At 39.7% G+C, this 24,458-nt stretch overlaps 1 protein-coding gene across 3 annotated transcripts in view; it reads right to left on the minus strand.

Annotated features, from left to right (window-relative positions):
• Positions 1 to 24,458, minus strand: part of LOC146315353 (A-type potassium channel modulatory protein KCNIP2) — a 156,352-nt gene that overhangs the window by 57,747 nt on the left and 74,147 nt on the right. Inside the window, exon 1 of one of the 3 annotated variants that reach the window (XM_084735864.1) lies at positions 10,639 to 10,901. The exons of the other annotated variants lie outside the window; for them this stretch is intronic. Coding sequence (XP_084591990.1) covers positions 10,639 to 10,726 — 88 coding nt within the window. The 5' untranslated portion in view covers positions 10,727 to 10,901. Of the gene's footprint in view, positions 1 to 10,638; positions 10,902 to 24,458 lie in introns of those variants that run through there. 3 annotated transcript variants of the gene reach the window in all.

Here is a 24,458-nt window from a genome sequence, read left to right on the forward strand (position 1 = left end):
TGCCACCGCATGTGGATAAAATTGGCAGCACGTGCTAAACAGACATTTTTAAATATAGATCTTCAAAGAGGAACATTTTTTCTGCACAGGCTTTGACCTTGAACTTCTTCAAATAGTTTATTTTAGGCCATCTTTTCATCTTGACTGTGAACGTTGGAGTCATGAGGTGTCAACAACAGACAGAAACAGAAGTGAATAATCAGCGTGAGCGAGATAATTTAAGTGAGAATCTTCACATGTCTGGCGACAAAATCAGTGTTCTTAAAATGGATGTGAGGACTGAAGACGTGATGAGATGTGGCATTTTTCTTCCTCTATCGTCTTCTCACTTTGTCGCTTTCTATATTTCCTTTCCCTCGCTTTAAGATCTTCGTTTTTAATCGTGTCACACAACAGATTATCAAATGACAAAACAGTTGTCACAACGTGGCAGCGCAACCAGGAAAACCTCAAATGAAGCAGAACAAAATCTTGCAAATGAATCCGAATATATCTCTCGGCTCCTGCCCTCCAAGTCACGTCTAACCGAATCCGAGGCCTCGGCTCCGCCTCCCACTGGGTTTTCATATTGCCTATTGTGCTTTGATATGAGACAACAGAGTGTCTCCTCTTCACCCCATGGTAAAGCACACAGGCAGGGGACTGTAGCTTGGAGTAAGTTATCCTTATGGTAATGAACAATTCCCCTCCCACTGTGACTGCTATTACCACACACTGCGATATGGCTTACTACTCTACAATAACATGTGATAACCCCTGCAAGCACTCGTCAGAATTTGCCACCACAGGCAGTCCATGTTTTATTCATTAAGCTTAAAATTGACGTTTAATGTCAATTTTCGTCAAAAGGAGGGAAAGTGATGGATGGGTGTGTAAGAACGTCTGTCAGAGACGACGGAGGGCACAGAGGTGACATTTAAACCTAATAAACTCTACAGGTGCTTGAAGGAGATACGTTCAGTCAGAGTTTACACATACATACTCCTCACTTCAGTAACAAAGTGCATCTTTTCTCCAAGTTTAATCAGAAGTAGAGCTGCAAAGATGAGTTTATTAATAGATTAGATGTCAACTATTACATTAAAAAATAGAAAAATGCCCTCTTTATTCAATAACAATGTTTCAATCTATGTGACCTCCATCAGATATGTGGGCAGCATTAAAACATTTCCATATATGTCGAGAAATAGAAGCTGCCTAAATTTACCAATCACACAATCAGAGGGCTGCTGAGATTGATCATCACCTGAAACTGCTGAATGCATCATCAGCCAGACAACAGCATTCAAAAGGTACGAAATGACACAATGAATCTTAAATATCCATATAGCCTCGAATCCCCCAGAAGCCAAAAAACAGAGACAGGAAAGAGACAGTATCATCATATATCATCATAAATGTCACCCTGCATCTATCCCCAAAAGCCATTAAAAAGTCACACAACATGAATGTTTGAATAAATAGAATAAATGTCAATACACCATAAAAAAAGGGCATTCTAGAGGTTGTAGATAAAATATAATGACTTGCTCAGTCAGTGCATACTCTTCATATAACAGCAAGAATATATATATATATATATATATATATATATATATATATATATATATATATATATACACATATAAAAAAGAAACTTAAATTAGACACATTAATCAAGGCCTTGCAGAAAAGATAAAACTAATTTATGATGTTTAGTTAATTCCCAACTCCTGAATACAACAAATGTGTATATATTTTAATAATAAAAAAGGAGGGTCTATAGAGTGTAGACAGGGTCTATAATGTAAATATCCTGAAGACCTCCCCCTCTTTAAAAACAGATCATGATCTCCATCCCGAGTTAGCCCTGAAACCTGCTCAGTATGATAGAAAATATAGTTCTTCTTATTGTTTTTAAGCTGCACATTCCTCCGACGTACCTATCACACATTCAGACTTTTTCCAATATATTTGAAGGAGGAAAAAATTCTCTGATTCCAGCTTCTCAAATGTGAATATTTTCTGGTTTCTTTACTCCTCTGTGACAGTAAAGCTAATATCTTAATGGGTTGTGGACAAAACAAGACATTTGAGGACGTCACTGTGGGCTTTGGAAAACAGTGATCAATATTTTCACCTCATCTTCTGACATTTTATGGAATAAACAACTAATGAATTAATCAAGAAAACAAATGACTAATCAGAAGGGGACCAAGAGTGTAGCTATTACAATGGACTGTAAACACCCAGAATCCAAACACAAGCATTAGAAAGTCTTCATAATAAAATACAAAATGTAACCGCAGCAATATCTCATCCACAAATAAAGCTCAGCATCTCTGCGCTGAGGCCAAGGCTCAGACCAGCATATTTTATTCATAGATGAAAGGTTGATAACAAAATCTCTTTGGTCATGGCCATGAGTTCACTGCAAAGAGAATCGGCTTCAAGGTACTAGAACTGAAAAACAGTCTTTGGAAATCCATCTTCCCCACCCACCTATACACACACCTGACACAAAAACACACACACACACACACACACACAAACACACACTAAATAATAGACATTTAATCAATAGCAATGAGAAAATTGTTCAAAAAAATGTTCAATCATTCCACTTAAAGGGACAGTTCTGCTTATGTGATGTGATGTTGTATGAGGTACTTATCAATAGTCAGTGTGTTACTTACAATATTTAAAGTGTGTCAAGGTGAGCTAATTAATTCAACTTTATTTATTTAAGTCCATTTATTTATTTGTGTGTGTTTTTCATTGTTGTGGCCTAAAACATATTACCTATGTGCCTTGATAAATAGAGTGGTTACATTCAACCTTTTTTTCTGATGATCTTCATTAAAAAATATTATTAATTGTCGGTATCGACTGAAATGACCCCTCAGTGGTATGGAAGCATACATGCCCACGGGACAGAAAGGTGAAGCAGCACATGGTGGTGCTAATCAGAGGTTATTAATTAGAAAGTACAAAGTTCTAACAGCCTCTGGAGGAAGACTAACACCCAGTTTCATTTAGAAAACTGTCAAAGCCCCTAACAAATGACTCGCACTCTGAAGAAGATAATGAATGTGACTATTTCTTGGTTCTCATATGTGTTTCCTGCTGTAAAATACAGAGGTTCAGTGGTGGAAAGTGCATTTTACGAAATGATTAAGTCACAGGAAGCGAATTTGACCTGAAGAGAATTATATTCATTATATTACATTATGACCAGCATGTACTGCTGCTCATTACACAGCAACCAAAGACATTCATCTACAGACATGAAATATTAATTTAACACATCTGTTACAGGCATCTATTACAATTTACAAAACAAAATAATGTGTTTGTGTAGTTACTGTGGGGTTAAGTTGTTAAGGCACAAGGTGTTTCTTGTTATTTGACTGGGGGGAAAAAAATGCACTTCACCACTATGAAATTACTGTCAAAGAATTTGTTATTTGACTAACACAACCAGGACCAGAATGCATCTGTGGTCAGTGTTATGCACACCTATAATCATAAAAGTAAATAAAATACACAGATGATTTGGACAAACTGGTTTGAAATTGTGGCGATGGAAAGGAGCCAGTTTTTGACCTGTCAAATAGATGGAACTATTTTATTCAAAGGCCAAATTTACTTTCTATTGCTAAATTAAAATTTCTGTGAATGTGAATTGGACAAATTGCCAAATTATGTTAAAGTATCTGTTGTGTATCTGTCAAGCAGGACAGAAATAATGCAAAAGGTTAGATCCAAAATGCGCACGATTATGCTTAAGTGAGTCAGGCACAGTTATAAACCTGAGGACAGCACAGAGGGCAAAGAAACCCAAAGGGCAAACAAGAAATACAAAGTCCAAAATAAAACGAAACACAAGTCCAAAACACAGAGGAAATAGTTGGAAGGGCAAAAACAGACTGACATTGAGACAAAGAAACACCAGGACTACACACACAAAGGACTAATTAAGGACAGGTGAAACAAACGAACAAAAGGAAGAAGAGGTGAGAAAAGAACAAAGGCAGGAAGTGAGGTAAAACAAGGCACATGAGAAGACTGTATTACAAATCACACTTTTTCTTTTTGCTTTTAGAAAAGAAAGTACTCAGCTGCCCTTACAGACAGCATACATACACCTTCCTGATGATATCATAAGATGCAGACATACTGTATTCTGAAACATATGTTTTTATTGGTATTGGAACACACAGTAAGGGAATTAATTTGATAGGAATTATTGATTATTTCTATTCTGTATGCTTGCGTGCAGCCTTCCTGACATCACAACCGATTTCAGCCGAAATGTATTCATGTGTGCATATCATGCATTACATTTCACTTTTATACTTTGAGTACATTTCACAGCCTGTAGTTTTTCCCTTTTATTTGAGTAAAGAAACTGAATCACTTCGACTTTTGCCAGTCTATTTTTTTTTTTACCCAAGTATCTGTACTTCTACTTGAGAAGAGACTGTGTGCACTTTGACTGACTGACTGACCACCGCTGCTACTGTTTTGTGATGTTGGACAGCTGCTCCTTCATGAAGTTGGAGTGGATGGATTTGCCCCCAGTTCACAAGGAAGAACTCTGACTTTGAGTGGTGTTGTACTTTTTCTTATAGGAGGTCATAAAGTCCTGAGTTTCTAGCTGTCTGCAACACTCTTCTCAGGACTGTATGGTGACTTTCCTGTTAGTTTTGTCGAACGACACACATCTTTATCATCAATCATCAATTTATGATGAATTCATGAAATTGTGGAAGAAGGAGCTCCAACAACTGCTGCTTTTAATACCTTAAATGGGCAAACACATAATTAATTGCTATTTTCTAATGTACCTCAAATGACAAAACTTCTTTCTTTTTTTCAAACTATGATGTTTATTTTTCTGTTTACAGTCTACTGAAATTAATTGCCAATTAAGGGTATAAACTCAACATTTCCCTGTTCTTTTTAATGGTTCATGTCCAGCTTTTAAAACATTTCAGAAACAATTAATTGGTATCATTCTTTAATGTTTTGAATATAAACTTTTAAAAAGAGAAACAACTGAATAATAGTAATTCACATCTCTTTTTGACACAATTCCAAATCCTTGAGTAACAAGCTGTTAACATTTACATTAATTCTAATTCGAGAATGACCAGATGAGAGTGGGTAAAATTCAGGAGAAAATCAGACTTGTGCAGTGTAGTACATCATTTTTAATATTACTGTTTGACTAAAAATACTTACATCATGTCCAGTGTCTTTTTCTATGTAGGCTGCCATTTTGGATTATTGATACAGATGATTAATATATTTTTAAAAGTTGGTATGAAGTCACATAAACTGACTATTCAACCCATTCCTCTCTCAGCGTTTCTCACGATATGAAGTCAACCACTTAATGCCCCGATCTCAAAGCCTGTCAAATGACCATTAGCTAGTCTCCTTTCTGTATTGCGCACTGTAACGACACAATGCAGAGGTACAGTACGAGACACTGATGGGGCCAGGAGGTATGTACTGTAAGTAAGAGGAGAGAGGGTGCAGGAAGAGTCAGCTTGGACTGTTTATGTTAGATAAGAGCATGGCTAAAGGACAGATCGATAGAGTTCACAGATTCTATACAGCCAAAGACACAACACGTACACACTAAGATAGCGTCATGGAGCAAAGAGAGGTGGAAAGCTAAGATAGTCTGTGTGAACTGGTATACTTAATGCACCACGTTTGTGCGTATATAGGCAGGCAAACAAGTTGAACAGTATTTAATACATTTTAATTGCACTAAACAGAGCTATTGCCACTATTAGGTAAATCGACACAAACAAAGCTCTAGGGCAAGGAAGGAGACGAGGACACACACACACACACACCAGCATGGCCTTGTTTCCCCTACAGAGGCTAATGAAACAAACTAATTAGTGGGCAAAGTAGGGGCAAGAAGGAGGGTGACTACAAATGACTGTCATCAGTAATGTGCACGCACACAAACACAGAGGAGCTATAAGCAGACGCAGTCAGGCTCCTGACCACTGTGCTGGTCTACGGTGGGATGGACAGGGGGATGTGATTAGAGTTAGAGTAGACTGAAATAATTATAGATGGGGCTCAGTAGGCAAATAAAAATCAAGAAAAAATTGGTAGAGTTTTTCAAACATTGTTTGCTGCTTATATCCCACGAGGTGGAATAAAAACATCCATTAATCCGGGGCTTTCTGAATGTCATGTGTCCTTTTTTTGCATAGGTTAAATCACTGTTATGTCCACACGCAGTTTGACGGTAGAGTAAATTCTGTCTCTCCGTGCCTGACTTAAATGGCACGTCCCTCAGCACCTTGGCTCAGCCAAAAATGCCACAAAACCCAAATACCAAACTCTGAATGGCCTTGATGAAATCCCTGTGTAGCACACAGCCATTATACAGTTCAGCCCTCAATGGCTCCCATCGCACTGAAGCAGACGTCTCTCTCTTTCTCCCTGCCTGCCATTGGAACAGACACACAGGAGCCAGTAGTCATGGTAACTCCATTCTCAGTAAACTTAAGGATGGGCATGTGCACACACATACACACAGGCGCGTGTGCGCGCCGACGATGTTTTTAATAAATACTTCATAGACGGTAGCTGGTGAAGAGGCTTTGAGACTGTGTAGCTAGTTAGCTGGGTGAGCAGTGAGGAGTTTGTTTTGCAAGCAAAATGTCAAACTCCACTATTTACCAGTGTTTCTGTTTCCGTATCAGACTAGATGTGTGTGTTTCTGTTTGTGTGAGGGTATGCATGTGTGAGTATTGACTGGGTACGTGAGGCACCCAACAGATGTCCGGAACATCAATTACTTCAATCCTTTCATGCATTTTAATAGACGCAAATCAGCAAAATTAGCACAATCAAACTCAATTCATTAAGCAGTAACTGATATGTTTAAAAAAAAAAAAAAGGTTATTAATGCTTCATTATTGAATGAAAAAAGTTTGATCAAGTGACTGTATAAAAGTGCTTTAAATACTGTAGTACTTAAGTTTTATGCTTGAAAGGATGAAGGTAGGGTTTGGACTTTAAAGCGTGCTGAGAACATGTCAGGTGACATTTCTAGTTTGTGTAGGGTCAGACACCATACTTGGTGAGTGCTTAAGAAAAAATGATGGCTTTGGTTAAAACAACTACTTCCTTTAAAGAATCAGATGTGACTATTGGCATCATGGGAACTTAATCCCGGTCTCTTTCTCCTTCCTCCTTCCCACGTGAACTTTCTCACTCTTCAGACTAAATTCATCTTTTGCTCCAATCAGTGTCCCTGGATCCCCTGCTGGCACTGCACCTTCATACTTGTGTGTACCTTTCAGGCATAGGTGAGCCAAAACGTGACACTGACACAGTATCCTCTAGTGGATCAGCATGTTTATTAAAAGCTTTGGTGTGAGATTCGGCTGCTGTGGTACCATGCTTGGTTGACACACCTCCAGTTAGGAGAAGCAGAGAGGAGTACCAGCATGTACACCAAGCAATGTACTGCTGTGGACAGGGTCATTTTAACCACTTAAATAAAGGTCCCCCTATACGTATCAATATCAGTAAAAGCGTGCACTATATTTAGATTATTTTCACCATTTTGCTTTGCCATCAGACAGCCTTTTCCAACAGGAAATCTCCCTGAGGCCAAATATTGCTCTCTCCTAACCAGCCAAACTACACATGTGAAATCAGTAATTCTACCTTGCAGAGCTGCTGGTCTAATGCTGCTGTGATCTGTTAGTTTGTTTGTGAAATTGTGTGACTTGTGTGTAATAAAGGGATAGTCCAGATTCACCGGAGCCACACAGTAACACAAACAAACTAACAGATCACGGCAGCAATAGACCAGCAACTCCTGTGTTTTGCAAGGTAAAATTACTGATTTCACCAGTTAGAGAGGGTGCTATTTGGCTTGTATAGTTTCCGGCAGTTTCCTGTCAGAAAAGGCTGCCTGACAGCAAAGCATTTACTGTAAGTAACAGACTGGCTGTCGATAAGTACCTCATAAAAGCCCATGTTATATAATCCGAACTCTTTTCTCTCTTTAAAAACATATAACACCTCACTCTGAACAAAAAAAGAAAAAAAAATCTTTATCAGCACAAATATTGGTATTTTCCAAACGAGTAGATTGGACATCATATACGTGTTATTGCTGGTCAGGACACAGTATGGGTTATAATGCGTGTGTAAATGTGTGTGCGTGCCTCTCCACACATGTCCAATTGCTGCTTTGAACACAAAGCTCTGCAGATGTCAAAGTCTGAAGAAATAACGAGGGGAAAAGCCGAGGCGGTGATGAGCGGCACGGATGTCAAATTAGCATTCACACACTGCTCTATTGACAAGGTCATCTAAACACAGCTTTATCTCCACCTTCTAGGATCAACTGCTGGGATTCAATAGAACCACCCTACTTTGTTGTGTCTTCCCCAAGGCAATGTGTGCTGCTGCTCAATATCACTCACAGGAAAAAAAAAAGAGGAAAATGGGTGTAAAGCTTAGCAGCAGGCTGTCAATAGGCAACTATAGAGGGTGTTTCTGGCAAAGGACACTTTATTCAGCCAACACTAAGCTCATGAACACAAAGCATGAGAGGACATAAAAGAAATAAGACCTTCTAAGTATCAAGAAAAGATTTTGATGGAGCTTATAAAACTTTATTCTAATCTCAGTGCACAGATTAGCATTATAAAGTTGTGTGTAACTGTACGGAGAGTGCTAGAGAGGAAGATGGGGGTGAGTTGATGTCATACAGGGAACTGGCTGAAGGGCTGGATAAAAGGCTGTGTGTGTGTTTTTCTCCCACTGAGAGATTCTCAATGGAGGTGGAATGCCACATGCTTCCAGAGGGCAATCTGTTTGACTGCTGGAGAGGAGGAGGAGGAGGAGGAGGAGGAGGAGGAGGAGAGAGAAGGACGGAGCTGTGAAGGGAAGAGGATGAAGGAGGGAGGGATTCAAAATAGTTCAAAATAGAGGGAAATAGTCCGTCCCTCCAGGATTTCACAGGATTTTTGGGGGATTCTTGCAGCCTAAAATGCCTGATTTCACAGCAAGTTTTCTGAAAAATTATGATGCATGTTGCTTTGTTTTCAGGCATTTTTGCAAGTTTAAATTGCAAAAAAATAAGTTGCATTTTTTTTGTTTTGTTTTGTGTGTATAATTCATAAAAAAACAACTTTTTTCAACACTATTCTAGTGTTCTGAGTAACGTTACAAAAAAGCTTCAGGATTACAGAATTCTAATAAAAATATTATTTATTTGTAAATGAAGAAAATCACCTTGGGATACTCCACAAGAACCAAAATCTTTTTGGAGGTGAAACTCCAAAATAAGCATAATAAACAAAATAGCAAGTACAAAATTGTAAAGGTGCAGAGACCATTGATAAATGTCAATAAAAATGACAAACCTTGTTTTCTTTTCAGTAAATGAAAAATACAAAAACAGCGGTAAATAATAAAACAGTCCATTCATTGAGATGTACATGTATGATGTTTGTGCAGGGGACTGCTATGATTGGTGAAAGTCACGGGAAGCAAAGATTATTGGTCAGGTTTGCAGAAAAGTTGCAATGATTGGACAGAATTGCAAGGTTGTGCAGAATTCACAGGGACTGGATGAATTTGTGTTACTTGTTGTGATCGCAAAACTGCAACTTCCTGGTGGGAATGAATCGTTCATTCAACCCCAACAAATCATCACTGTGCATATTGATCATTGATTATTATGCATAGGAACTGACAAAAAAAACATATGCCCACAAGCATACTGTGCTGTGTTTTTGCTACCATTTTCTTTCATAAACTAAAGGTTTGTTTATCTCAAATTTGGCTCACAGACTTGAAAAAATCCTTGGGCAGGTCATGACTTTGTCATCATGGGGGAAAAAAATTGGTATCTGAACCCCTATGTGAAATAGAGCCAATTCAGTGCCTAATAAAAGCCTTTTTTTTTCAAGGTAAAACTGCACATTTTCAAGTGGCCTTTTATTGTGACCAGTCCAAGGTACACCTGTGCAATAACCCTGCTGTTTAATCAGCATTTCTATCTGTCACACTTGTCAGGTGCAGGTGGATGGATTATCTTGGCAAATGGTCACAAACAAATTTGAGAGAAATAGACCTTTTGTGTGCACAGAGGAAGTCTTAGATTTTTCACTTTAACTCATGAAAATGGGAGCAAAAAGTGTTAATGTTTACACTTTGTTTTGTACAAGACATATGAAAATACATTGTGCAGAGAATAATGAGTGGAATCTTTAAGCTGTTTGATGCCGATGCTTTGTATGGTCTCTCAGTCTGGAGATGAAACAGAGTGTGTGTATATAGACTATACTGTACATACACACACACAAACCCTACAAGTCCATTCACGCTCTTTGAAAACATATGCTTGCTTTGGATCTATGCAAATCAGGAGTGCATCTGCTCTGCCATCATTCAGGTAGCAAACAAACTGAGCCACAGATGGACTAAAAACAGAAACCATCAGCAAAAGACCAGAAACCACACCATCTGCACACCTCTTGCAAAACAGACAACAAACTCCACTGAAGACCATCTCCACTTGGCTTCACACAAAGGAGGCAGCGGACCCACCAGCAAGGGTGTGGATGGAAGTGGAAGTTTTTTTGGGGTGCCTACCTTGGGTGAGCGTTCCCATGAGGAAGTGGTAGAAATAGCGAGCCACCTTGGTGAGCTGCCTCTTGCACCTTTTCCTGCACTGGCTCATCTTGGTGCAGCTGTGTGCAGCTGGAGGTGGAGGTGATGATAGAGATGGTAGTCGGCTACAGTCTGCCGGGGGAAGCAAGCTCTCAAGGTAGGCAGGAGGGGAGGAACAGTGCACTGTGAGTGGAGTGTGTGTGTGTGTGTGTATAGGTGTGTGTGTGTGGAAGTCTGATTGCCGCTGCCTCTCGTCTCCTCCTCACTCACCCCCTTCTCTTGCTTCTCTCTGCCGTCCTCCCCCCCCCTCTTCTTCTCTCTCCACCTGTAGGGCGCTGGCTGTCAATCAGCCAGCAGCCTGTCCCCTCCCCCTCACGTTCTGAGAAGCCCCGATCTTGCTCCTCATTGGCTGGGAGTGGAGCGTGGCGGAAAATTACGGACTGGCGTGCATGTGCATGTGTGTGTGTGTGAGCACTATACTATAAGGAGGCTGGCTTGAGTGGCAGGTGGTGGTTTTTCTGTAGCTGCACGCTCCGCACATGTTGTTGATGTTGGTTTTCCTATTTTTCCTCCACTCAGCCTCATATAGAAGACAGCATCTGAGTGTGTGTGTGTGTGACTGTGTGTGTGTGTGTGACTGTGTGTGTGTGTGTGTGTGTGTGTGTGTGTGTGTGTGTGTGTGTGTGTGTGTGTGTGTGTTTAAGCCAGCAGGAGGTTGAGTAAAGTGACAGAGGAAACAAACCAAACCCATTAATTAGCATCACACACCGTCCTGTTCTGTCTGTCGGTTTGTCTCTCGCCAGCTCATTAATGGTATTCATAACACAGAGAGGGAGAAGGACAGAGAGGAGGAGGTGGGGAGAAGGAGCAAAAAGGAAAAGTGAAGAGACAGATAAGGGAGGTGGAGAGGGGGCAAAAAGGGGGAATGCATAATTAATATCCTTCCCTCCTCTCTACCGTGTGGTAAAATTTAAAAACGAGAGGAAGAAGCTTGACAGGAGAGGAGAGGCTGTTGGACAAATACCAGCCGCTCACCAGCAGCTGATGAACGGATTAGTATCTGCCAGCAGAGAGGGAGGAGAAGAGAGAAGAGGAGGAGCTTTTAAATCATGTGACATTGAGAAAGAAAGGTATTTATGTAAAGTCTTATCATTCTGCTTCCCTCACCATGCTTGCAGAGTCGCTAAACAAGGAAACACACTCACCTCGTTTTCCCTGCTGACACATTTTGTTGTTTCCACCTCTACAACTCCCACATTACCCTACTAAACTGCTGCCACTCCACCTTTATCCCCTCTCCTTCTCCCTGATGCTGAATTAAAAGTGATTACCGTTACCACAGCAACCCCTGACTCCATGGATTTTTCTGGTAGTCTGAGTGGCAGACGCACACACACACACACACACACGCTTACATCCACGCACACACCTGTCTGTTCTTTAGGTCAGGGAGAAAATCAATCAGACGTCAGGCAGATGCTACCTCTAAACGATCTCTTTCTACAGGTCCCACGCTTTCATTCTCATTTAGAAGACACACAGAGGGGTCACAGCACAGGTGAGCGTTTGACAGCGAGCTGCTCTCGACTCTTAAGTGTTGATGCAACGCTGCCAGGCTGAGTATAGAGCCCTGACATAATAAACAAGTCACACTGAAGGACTTGATAGTTGGATTCAGAGCAAAGGGACTTAAGAACATGTGGGAGAGCAGATGGGAAAGGTTTTTCTGATTCTGTATTAAAGATCGAATGAGGATTACTTACTAATTATTAACTCTGACTCTTGGCTTCTTGGTTCAGGGGTCTCTAATGATTAAAGTCAGGATTAATTCCCTTACTCTTGAGTGTGACTGGCGGGTTTCGTACATGAACCACTAAGCAGTGTGTGTGAGGTTTTCATTGGTGACTTGTCAGACATGTCAGTGTGGCTACAATGAATGTTTCTATACTAAAAATGGATCAAGCTTATCAATGAGTTGCATGCTGGTCCTGCAAATGTTCCAAAACAGAAGCCTTGCTAAGAAATATAAAGCTTTTTGTCCAGTAAAATGCTTTTAATTTCAAATAAATACAGGAAGTGTTGAGTTTGTAGTAATTGAGTCATTTTAACAGGGTAGATTAAAAGAAGGCTTCGTATTTCTGCGACTGACAAACTGTAGTTGGCTATCTACCTTCCTAAAATAGCAAACAGATATGATAAGCATGAGTGACATGACAGTTAATAGAGACAGGGTTATATTAGAGTTGTACTGGAAAGGAAAGAATATGGGGTTGTGTGAGAGTTTTTAAGCAGATGCTTGAATATAATTTTTCTATTTTAAAATCTGGAGCATCATCAGCTTGGATAACCACTCTAGATGGTGTGTTTTGAATTCATTCCACGTTCACTGGAGGCCACACAGCGTGAGTAACAGATGTAGAGAAATCATGATGCGCATGCTGCTGTTTCTGGTTGTTAAACATGTGACAGTGACACCATCTCAGCTGAGAACTGTCTCAAGTTTTTCATCTGTTTTCATGACTCGTAGGCATTAATCCCGATCTCACATTTTTTACTGAATATCTAATGATAACGACTGACATCTGATCAATCTGTGCATCCCTGACATAGTATAGTAGTATATAGTATGAATAGTATATTATTCTTATATCGGTTCTACTCCTCCACATTATATCAAACAAAACTCTTTAAATGAAGCTGTAATTGTAATTTGCTAGGCACCATTAACTGGAGCATAATGACCAACTAAGCTAAGAAATGACACTGGATGTTTTCATAGTTCATCTTTGAAGAAGGCTTAAGGAAAGTCCAGCTTTACCACACAGTGGAGAACCAAATAAAGCAGCTCACAGTGGATCTCACTCACTACAGGTATATTCTTGTTGATGTTGGTGGGCAAGTGGAGCAGACAGCAGTCAGCTGGACTTGTCTGCTCCCTGCAGCCCCTGTCTTCATCATCCTGCCAGTATACTGTGTTACTGACTCTGACATGGACATGTTACGAAATATTAAGCAATCCTACTGCACTGCTCAACTCCAGCAGCAGATTTAGCCATGAGAGATGCCTCCTATAGTGAAGAGGAAACAACAATGCAATGTTAATGAGTACTGAGGACATTTATAGCCAGGCTAGTTCATGTAAATTAAGTTGTAAAATGTCAAAATATCCCCATGATCAATATAATCTATATAGCGTCAATAGATGATTTGAGGCAGGTGGTGATCAGACGGATTACAGGCATCAGTGACTGGTGATCTCTTTGTTTCGGCTTTAACTCAGCAGGCAGGTTTTCTTAAAGAAATGTGACTAAAGCAAACAAACTTATAATCGACACTGTTTACTTTCCTTTTCACACACACACTTTCATGCACACTGCTCTTCTCCCTAAGCCTATGAATAATAGAGTTTGAGTCTCATTGTAGCTTAAGAAAGAGCTCACACACACACACATACACACACACACACACACACACACACACACACACACACACACACACACACACACACACACACATACACACACACACACACACACACACACACACACACTGAGAGCTAAAAGCTGAAGAAGAACTGAAGCGACAGATTGAGTGATCAGTGTAGCATGAAGGATTACAGACTTGCACTGGTGGCTGTTACAACACACCATCTCCTGCCACACACACACACACACACACACACACACACACACACACACACACACACACACAGAGTCATGCGTACACACAGGAGATCAGGGTGTATGATCTGATGGTAAAAGGTTAAAGTTTAATAAAGCTCGCTTTGTTCTCAAGATATATGGCTATATGTGTAAATTTAAAGCAAGACCAGCACACTAGTGCACTGCATAATGCATATAGAGCGCTGAAAGTCAGAATAAATATTAAAACCCAAAGTAAAATGTTAAAACGGTTAAATAATTACTTAAAAAGATGATAAGAGAAATGAACAGACTTGTGAGGATGATGATTTCTACCTGAGTATCGTGCATCATGGAGAACCTTCAGGTTCTGTTCGTGTTGGTGCATATCAGCAGACTTTAGAGGACTGTGTGTATGAACGCTTTGTAAAACAGCGAGTATTAGATCATTTAATAATGTAGACATTTCTCACTTCATCCTGAGTCCAGGTTTCATCTCTGCTGGTCCATATTTCGGTAGTAAACACTCTACTAGTTCACCAGTATCCAAAACAGGAAGACAAAAAGTCTTTTAACCATTGAAATGACACACATACTGCTATGCTTCTGTAAATGGTTTGAATGTTATTCACACCAGAAATAACCACTTCACAGTTCTTTTGACAGCGACACAAGACCACCCTCAGAGAGTGGCTAATTGGTTCATGCCACAGTTCAAGTGTGCCGTCCACACCAACCCAAACAACCCAAACACAAAGGGGGCACATGCTCCAGGGTTCAGTTCAGCCGGACTCAACGAGGCTGGTGTGAAGCCGCCCAAATATTCAGTCAAAGATACTGGAGAACATAAATGCTTTTAAATCTGCTTTGAACACCAGACTCTGACTCTGAACACGCAATAATCAAGTGATCTTGACTCAGCGTGACAGAGTCAGTCAGTCTTGATAATACTGGAATCTTTCTGCCCTCGGCACCATTTCACATCATGTCGGATATTTTTAAAAGAAAAAAAAGAAAAAAACTCCCGCATGTCTTTGAGTTCTTACTCACAGCCTGAAACTGTCATGCTGCGGCACTGTTTTTGTTCCTGTGTGTTGAAAATCTGCAATACAGCTTTTTTTTTCAAGCTTTTTTAAAATTTTCCTTTTAAGAGGTGCAGTCATACAGTATACAGTCACAGGCTCAGAGACACAACACAAGCATAAACGGCTTTAGGGGGCAGTCCATGAGTTTTGGCAGCTTCTAAACATCCACACATAGTTCCCATAAGCAGGGATGAATACTGACTTTCATCCATGAACCCAGAGGAAACAGGTTAATACGCAAAGAAGAAAAAATAACATTTATTTTTAATATTTATATTAGGATAAAAGAAAGCCATGAGTTGTTACACGCTCACCTGAAAAAATATGAAGTGTCTGGGGACCATCTGGTCAAGAATACAGCTGTTTTTAGCTGTAACCTTGCAGTTGTTTTTCATTTAGTAAACCTTGTAAAAGCTATATTATGTAGCATATCTGCATTAACTTCTAAAACACTAGACATATGTTACATATTTGTTGAGTTGTGAACTTAAATTGTCCCGAATGTTTCCAAGAATGTTCAAACACGGAGAAATCCATAATTTATTCCAGGTAACAGTGTGTTTGCTGACAGCTGTTTGCTAGCTAGCGGCTATAACTTATGTCAAAGAGTGAAGAAAGAAATAGGCTAATGTGACTAAATGTAAATTGAATAAATATTTAATATTACCTCTTTTGTGTTCATGATTTCTGCCTGTAATATTCCTGATATAGGAAAGATGCTTCTATGGGCAGTTCTATATCAAAACATTTCTTTTTATAAATTTTGCCAATACTCTAATAATTTTGGACAGTTCTGAAAAACCTCATCTTGACTTTGCAGTTGCATTTCTTCCAAGTGAGGCTGTGTGTTATTTTACGTTTCTCTCCGCATAATAATACACCGTTTTTATCGGAAATACAATACAGTTTTTGATCACAGTTTATGTAGTTACTGCTCACACACAATCTCTGCAACTGAACATCGTATCTGATCAACTCCTAGTTTTGGCATCAAAGCAGAGCCGTGTGAAATAGCAGCACAGCTGGTAAAACGAAAGGCAGGATGGAAATATTGATGTTTACTTTACTAGTGCACACTAATATCACAGATGTTTGACATCTGATGCCAGATGCTGAATTTGTCAGATCACTGTTGTTCACTGATTAAAAAGAAAAATGGATGTTATCTTTGTTATGTTTTTTTCTGTCTTGTGCCCCTTTTAGTGTGAAGGGTCCAAGTAAATTGCCATTTTCTTTCAGGTTTAGGACCATAAATTTGATTCAGACTTGAAGTCAGAATTATCTTTGCCTTCTCTGTGAATGTTAGCAGTCAGTTGTGGTGTCCTGATCACAGAAAAACTCCACATTTCCAGCCCCAGACTCTGTCACCTTCAGTTCTGACACTGTGGGTAAAGCACGTCAGATGCTGTTAATAGAGGATGAAGAAGTTTGTTTGCCACATTGAGGCATCATCAGTTGAGCCAATCATAAGCAGCGGTAATATTATATCATTTAACCATTATAAATATGAGTTTATGCAATATTTAGAATACTTTTTACCACTTTACTTTGCCATCAGACAGCCTTTTCTGATGGAAAACTAATAAGCAAAATAAGTCATTTTGCACACAGGAGTTGCTGGCCTACCACTGCCTGATCTGAGAGTTTGTTTGTGTTATTGTGTGACTTTGGTGGTTTAAAAAGACAGTTGGATTCACAGTTACATGACAGGCTTACGGAGGATGTAGAGAAGCTTGTCTGCCACACTGAGGCGCCATCAGTCGTGCCAAACAGACAGAGAAACAGAAATAGAAAGAAGCAGTGATAAAATTACACAATGTCAGGATTAGCCGACTGTTATCAAGCAGGAAGATGAAGATTTTCAACGGGGGGAGTGAAAGAGGTGATTAGAAGAAGTAGAATGAGGGGTGTGACTGCTCCAGAATGAGAGATCTACATGTGTTGTTGTTCTTTGAAACACCGTGACACATGTCCAGGATTTGTGCCAAGACTCAGTAGCCTGTTCTCAGGGTATGTCTGTGTGTTTACGTGTGTGTTTTTTCCATGCAGGAGTCTGAGTCACTGCCTCCAAATGTCCAGGGCGTGAACCTAGCAGAGCCAAACCCAGGCTGCACTCCATTAGCAACTATTACCAAGAAACAAAACAGAAACAAAGAACACAACACCTCACGCGGCGGGCCCTTTTAACACCAATTATCAGCGGACAAAACCTTTTGTATTGAGCTCTGATGTATCAATTAAGACTTCAATCAAATGCCGGCAGCTCTTAATTGTATTCATGCGACGAGTAAAAATAGTGCCAGTTTTAAAATGTCAGCGAAGTGATCAAAACACATAAAAATGGACGGACAGGGAGGGAGGAAAGAATGAGGAATATGCTGGCAGACAAACAGAGAGGTCAAACAGACAAGAGGAAAAATGAGTTGAGTAGCAGGCAGACTTGCAGCGCCACTGACCTGATGGTGAAGCTCCAGATCTGCAGGCTGTGTGAGCGACTGGATCCATCATTAAGATGGAGACCCTGGAGGCCTAAGACCCGACCTGACCATGAAGTGGCTGTCAGAAACATCATCAAGCAGCTTGGAAATCTGGGGCTCTTTTGACAGGTCAACAGGAGGATAAATCCACCTGATCTACTGCCTGTTTAACTCATCTGCTTCCCTCTTTTTGTTTGACACAATTCAAACCTTGATTAGTATATAAAACAGATAGTTCAGCTAAAAAAATCAATATCAGTTTTAGTGTTTGCTATATTCAGAATATTTGGACAGCTATACCTTGCTGTGAGGCAGCTTTTCCTGACAGGGAGGTGCCATTATATAAACCAAATGTTGCTCTCACCAAACCTACCAAACTCCATAAGTTGTACACACAGGAGTTGCTGGTCTTCCACTGCTTCAATCTGTTAGTTTGTTTATGTTATTAATTTAATGTGGGCTCTTGTCAAACTCAGTCAAGTGACTGGTTTACACTGCAGGTGCTGGCTGATCCAGTTTTATTGTGCACCTGCAACATGGAACAACACGCACATCAGTTTAAAGCTTCCCTCATTTTTATCCATGGGGCAATTTAAATCTTAAGCTGTATCACAGTTTACCTCCAGATGTTCTTGTTTTATCTGATTCAAACACCAAACACCAACTGTTTTTTATGTACTATTAAAGTTTTACTGTGGCTTTTATTGTTCCTATACTTCTTAGGTAATACACTGTCAATAAGTACTTCATACAACCCCGCTTCAAAAAAATCTAGACTATCTCTTTAAGTTTTGTACCAACTGAGATTCAAATGCAGTGAAAAAATGTCATGAAAGATTGAGAGTTTGTGTGTCTGTGTTTTGCAAGGGACAACATAATGATTTTCCATCGATTTAGAGTTGGTGCAGCGCTCTGTGTAGGCTGCCATGTGAGCACAAAGGCACACAGGAATGTTGGAGGGCAGATGTGACACTGACACTCCACTCAAGGATCTGGCAAAGACATACATGCACGTACACACACATACACACACACACACACACAGATTTGTTTTTAACACTATTTATGTGGCAGGCAAAGGCACCAGCTGGTGAAACCCACTCAACACTCTATTCACTGAGAACATGTGACTGTGGAGGGAAGGAGAGGAGAAAGGGGAAGAGAGGGAGGAGCAAGAAAGAGGCACAGGTGGAAACACTCGTCTTCAGGGATGTGCGGTTCAGCCTTAAAGGTGCAATATGGAAGTTCTACAGCCAGGGGTGTCTCACATTAAAACAATAAAAGACTTACTGCGCATTCCAATATTCATACTAACATACTATTCAGTATTCCAGAAAAATATTTAGCATGTCCCAATGCATAGTATGTCAAATGCAGTATGTCAAAATACCACGATGTCCTGCTGCATCCAGTCCCATTTTGCAAGTCAGCATGCTTTTCTGGCTATTCTGACCCACAATCCTTTCTCATGGGCATATGAGCAAGAGGGTCAAAGTTCAGGGCGTCATCTTATAAAGAAGTGGTATGTCCCAATAGTATGCATCCGACATGAAACGGTACATGCTGCTTTCCTCAGTGTTTACCAACTGCCATCGCTGATGTGACTCAGGCAAAAATTATGTCCACAGATGAGGTAATGTGTAGGCAATGCATAATGTGTTTTATTCATATTGGGTATGTCACGTTCGCTGACACATCTGACATGTGTTTTCCCAGAAGTTATAGCAACCAGCACTGAGTGGGAAACACACTGTTATCATGAATACATTATGGATTTCCCTGCTTTTGACCATTGTGAAAACATTTGGGACAATGTACACCTCAACAAAATATATAACATGCCTAAAATATATATAATATCTTATGTCAAGTTCTAAACAAAAGCAAAATATGTTTTCTAATTCTAATAGCTTTATGGGAAACATTTGTAAAATAATTTTCTGTGTTAATGTAATCAAATTTAAAGTTGGACTTTTTAAAGTTAAATGCTGTGGTCCCATTCTGCTTTCCAGCTAATAAGTGTCAGTTATAGGTCATCCTCAGGCATCTGTTATAAAAAAAAAAAAAAAAGTGTACTTATTTTGTTCTTTTCATTCTTCAAAAGTCAGCAGAATGCAGGACACAAAGTCTGTGAAACTCACATTTTTCTGAGGGAGGACCCCCAGAACCCTCGGTTTGATTTTGAAATCCTTGCTTTTTTTTTTCTTTTTTGAGATCACAAGTTTGGCAAGTGTGCTCATATTCATGATACATTCTAAAACATGCAAATAGCTAGACTCATAGTTAATTAAATATTTGCTAATTGCTATTTGCCAAGAAGTTCGCTGCCCAGACTGCTCCACTCTTGCAAAGAATCCTGCAGGGAGCAAAATGACATGTACAGCACAAGAGCCTTGTTTTTATGTTATTATGTAAACATGAGTCAATCAATCTTGTTAGCCTCTTACCATAATCACAGATGACAGATACTGAAGTAAACATCATATACATTTTATAATATAAAGTTGCATATATCATTATTTTAGTCACTGACTTAAATCTTAACACTGCCTTTTTATAAATCACAGAATATTAATTAATCCCAAACTTAATATATTTGATTTGTCTTTCACCCATATGCACGCATCATATGATTAAAATAAACATGACATGCAGATTAGTTTGGGGATGTTATGTAATTACAGTCCATAATATCGGGTAACTCGAAAGTTGAATGAGCAAGGCAATCATCCGTATCCATGGTGATGGACGTTTTCTGCTTATGGGAAGAGGCAAGTGCATCCCACAATTTACCTGTTTATTTATACCCTACCCTTTAATGTGCTGTGAGGGCTCTCACAGCTGTGAATATGACTTAATGCAGGATGACACTCCATGTTGAAGTACAAGTCGGTAAGATGAGCCACACTGAGGGAAAGTGGGTACAGCACGAAGGTGAAATTGCAGCATTTCCTCACAAAACAGTTCCTGCAAACATCACACAGTCTTGATTTAAGTTTCATGAGGTGCAAGTAGTTTTTTTCTCCTTTTTGTAACTTTTTGTCATGAACACCAACACAATTATTCTGGGGGGTCACGGCTCCAAAAAGGTTGAGAACCACTACTACAAACAACCAGAATTATATTTGTGATACCACTCTGCAGGAAAACACAACAAAGTCTCATGTAGTGGGCTTGACATGACCTGATTTAACCTAGCTGAGCCAGCTGCTATTTTTTTTTTCTAATTAAAATACAAACTATTCAGTCAGGTCCCGTTTTCTTATGCAAGTAATATAACTGCAACTTCAAGTATTTTCAAGCACTTTATCCAAAATCCAAGCACTTTTCAAAACTTGAAAACACTACATTAAAATTCAAGTGTTTTTTCAAAGATTTCCAGACTTCACACAAACCCTGTATTTAATAAAGATGATTTGACAATAAAAAAAAAAAAAACATCTATTCCATTTAAGAATGGCATTTGAAATAGCTGCCAGTTATCAGCAAGGTTTAAGCAACTAAAATTCGAGAAGACAACAAAAGAGCACCCATCCATGTCTGCGTCATACTGATATTTAGCAGCAGCTACCTGAACACTGTAAGATTTTAAATGAGAAGGAGCTTAACCCTTATTAAAAGCGACACCGTAGCCACTGGCTGTCCAGTGGTGCAGACACCAAACACCAGAACATTAGCTCCATGACACTGCTGCCATCTGCAGGCAGAACTGTGCAGAGCCACAACTCCAGGAGCAGTCGTGTGTCCTGAGGGCAAACAGATGGACTAAGAGAAGGCATGGGGGAAATGCAACTCATAAACTTCACAAATACACACATCAGATTCAAAGTTTTATGTAGACCAGGGAGGAAGAAGGGGGTATAAATGAAGCGAGACGCTATAAGTGACTAATGATGCATGGCTCTTCCAGCTGGGAGTGAAATACAGCTATAGAGCAAATTAATTTGAATAGTAATGAATATTCATTATAAGCTGTTCTTAAGATAAGAAAATATGGATTGCAAATAATTATTTGCGTTCGTGTGCAGGAGCAAATATGTGCATGTCTGTCTGTGAACATCTAAAGGTTGGGTACACGGTTCTGCCATTCTAAGTCTGACCACTAATGGATTAACTTTAAGGCAGGAAGAGGAGACCTCAGACTAGACAGCTTAGGGAGCCAGCCATGGGTGGGAAGTGACAAGATTTTTTTGATACCAATACCACTACTGATTCTTTTTTATCAGGCCAATTCTTTATCGATTCCTTTATTGAAAGTGCTGAAAAACACAGCACTCTATATATATAGGTGACATGATTTATCAATATAATCCTGTGATACCCCTCAGATCACCCGGGAGTCAAGAGGACTGCCAGCGGTACCGTAAACTAAACAAAACAAGGGAAAGCAGCTTTTAGTTGTTATGCAGCACAGCTCTGGAGCCAGCTGTCTGATAATCTTAGGAATGCACCGACCACTGCAGCTTTTAAATCCAGAACTAGATATTTTTAAAACCCTGAGGTCTTATTATCATGGTATTAGTATTTGAAATCTTTAATTTGTTTTATTTTTTTCTGTTATCTTGAGAAATAAATAAATAATAAAATGCCTCTGCCTTGCCTTATTTGCCGATATGTCAATTGCAATGAACAAGGCGAACTTCAGTCAATACAGATGTTTGGCTGATAAATTGGTGCATCCCTCGTTTGCAGCATCAGCACAACTGTTTTATGAGTTTGAATACAGTGTAGAAATGGAGCATAAAAAAAAGGTTGTCTGCCATGACTCCTTATTGTTGCAAGTTTACAGCAGTGTAGACACATGAGTTTGACATTATAGCTTTGCAATGCGCTGTAGGAACTGTAGGAAAAACATGCTGTCACTGATGAAAGGAACTGAGGCATAAGACTGCGATGAATCGGACAATTTGGAACCAGGTCTTAACAGGAACCTGTTCTCAAGAAGCACTGCATCACTTTCAGGACAAAATATGTCTTCATAAACATATATGTGAACATAAATAAAGGTAGTAAAATGTATAAATGAATAAGCTTCAGTAGGTTTCATGTTAGGCAGAGAAACACACAAATCTGAAACAGCACTGATTTGGTCTTAGAGGCTCAACATAACAGAACAACCTCCCTCTGACTTGAATACCACTGCATAGCTCTAGCTACATACTGTAAGTCTGGTTTGTAAAATATTTATGCACATACTTTAAATGCTGAGAGTGAAAAAAAAGGGCCAGAAATGGCATAGGGCACTGCACATTACTGTAAAATACAGTGTGTGGAGTTCACTGCCATGTCCACAGCCTTTAAAAGAGCTGGCTGTACCAAACACTGTAGACCAGTAGAGGGCAGATGCAGACCAGTCAATACACAGCTACTGTAAGTCTACCAAATTAAACTCATAATTGTCCCTCAGAGAAAGAAATATTATATCATCTCTCTCTACATTTCATTTTCTTTTGGACTAATGCCCCACAGGCAAACTAGATTAATAAAAAAAGGAGTGAAATACACAGGAAATTATACATTGCCAGTACTACACATTGTACATTTCACCAATGCATTACCTCTACTCTGAATTAGTTAGGTGCTGGAAAGGTTGGCATCAGCTCCAAATGAATATTTAAGTATATGGACAAAACCATTTTATATGTTGGTAATGACTTCAGACAAATCTTAGCAAAGCAATTATTTGTGCTGACTTTCCTTGGATGAATGTCAAGCACAGTTTACTGCTGACTGCTTGTAGATGCAGTTAATTATCTCACCCACAGAAAATATAGCAACAGTGTAATTAAACCATTACAAGACAGAGTTGGAGGGTAAATGCAGAGACATTTACTGGTCTTTACCGGCCTATAACTGAGCTGTTTCACATTTAAGGATCAGACTTCTGCTCTGCTCTTTGCTCTGGGCGTCAGAGTGATCTGTCAATCCGTATCTGCTTCAGTGTTGTGATGGTGGGTAAAAGCTGAAAGGTCATCAGAGGACACGGTGTGGTCAGGGATCATGCATGGCCTTAGTCACATTACCGACCCGTCTCCAGGTCTCCCCCCGAAAGGCCAAGGCCACATGCCTGGGCTCGACCTAGGCAGTGTCTGCTGCTGGTTGGCTCCTTCGCAACATCCCGCAGTTTAAAATGCCTGGGTTGTCCAGTACTCCAGTGACAGAAACCTGACACTTGGTTCTGTCCCCGGTCTCCAAACCATTTTCTGTGGTTTTGTTAGACTTCTGTGACATTTTGTTTAGCCCAGCACTAGTGGTTCGGAGTATCTTGTTTTTCTGTAAATAGATTTGTGTTTGTGTAAATAGATTAATTCACCTTGTGTAAATAGCACAGAAGCCGTTGGGGGTGACTTGACATTTTCTTTTGAACTGTTTTCTCCTGTTTTGCTTTATCCTCAAGAGCCAGGTTTTGTAAATGTCTTTTATTTTGTTTTGTTCCACCTTGGATTAGTCAGCACCTTTTTGAGTTTTGTTTTGTTTTTTGTTTTTCGTCTGGGTGCACCCTGAAGTGATTGCTCCTAATTCATGTCACATTTTTCATCGATTGTGGTAAAAAATTATCTTACCTGCAGTGTTCCAACTTTTGGGACTGGGGAGGGCAT

The sequence above is a fragment of the Lutjanus erythropterus genome, chromosome 14 (genome assembly GCF_056507025.1).
Source record: "Lutjanus erythropterus isolate fLutEry1 chromosome 14, fLutEry1.hap2, whole genome shotgun sequence".
NCBI lineage: Eukaryota > Metazoa > Chordata > Actinopteri > Lutjaniformes > Lutjanidae > Lutjanus > Lutjanus erythropterus.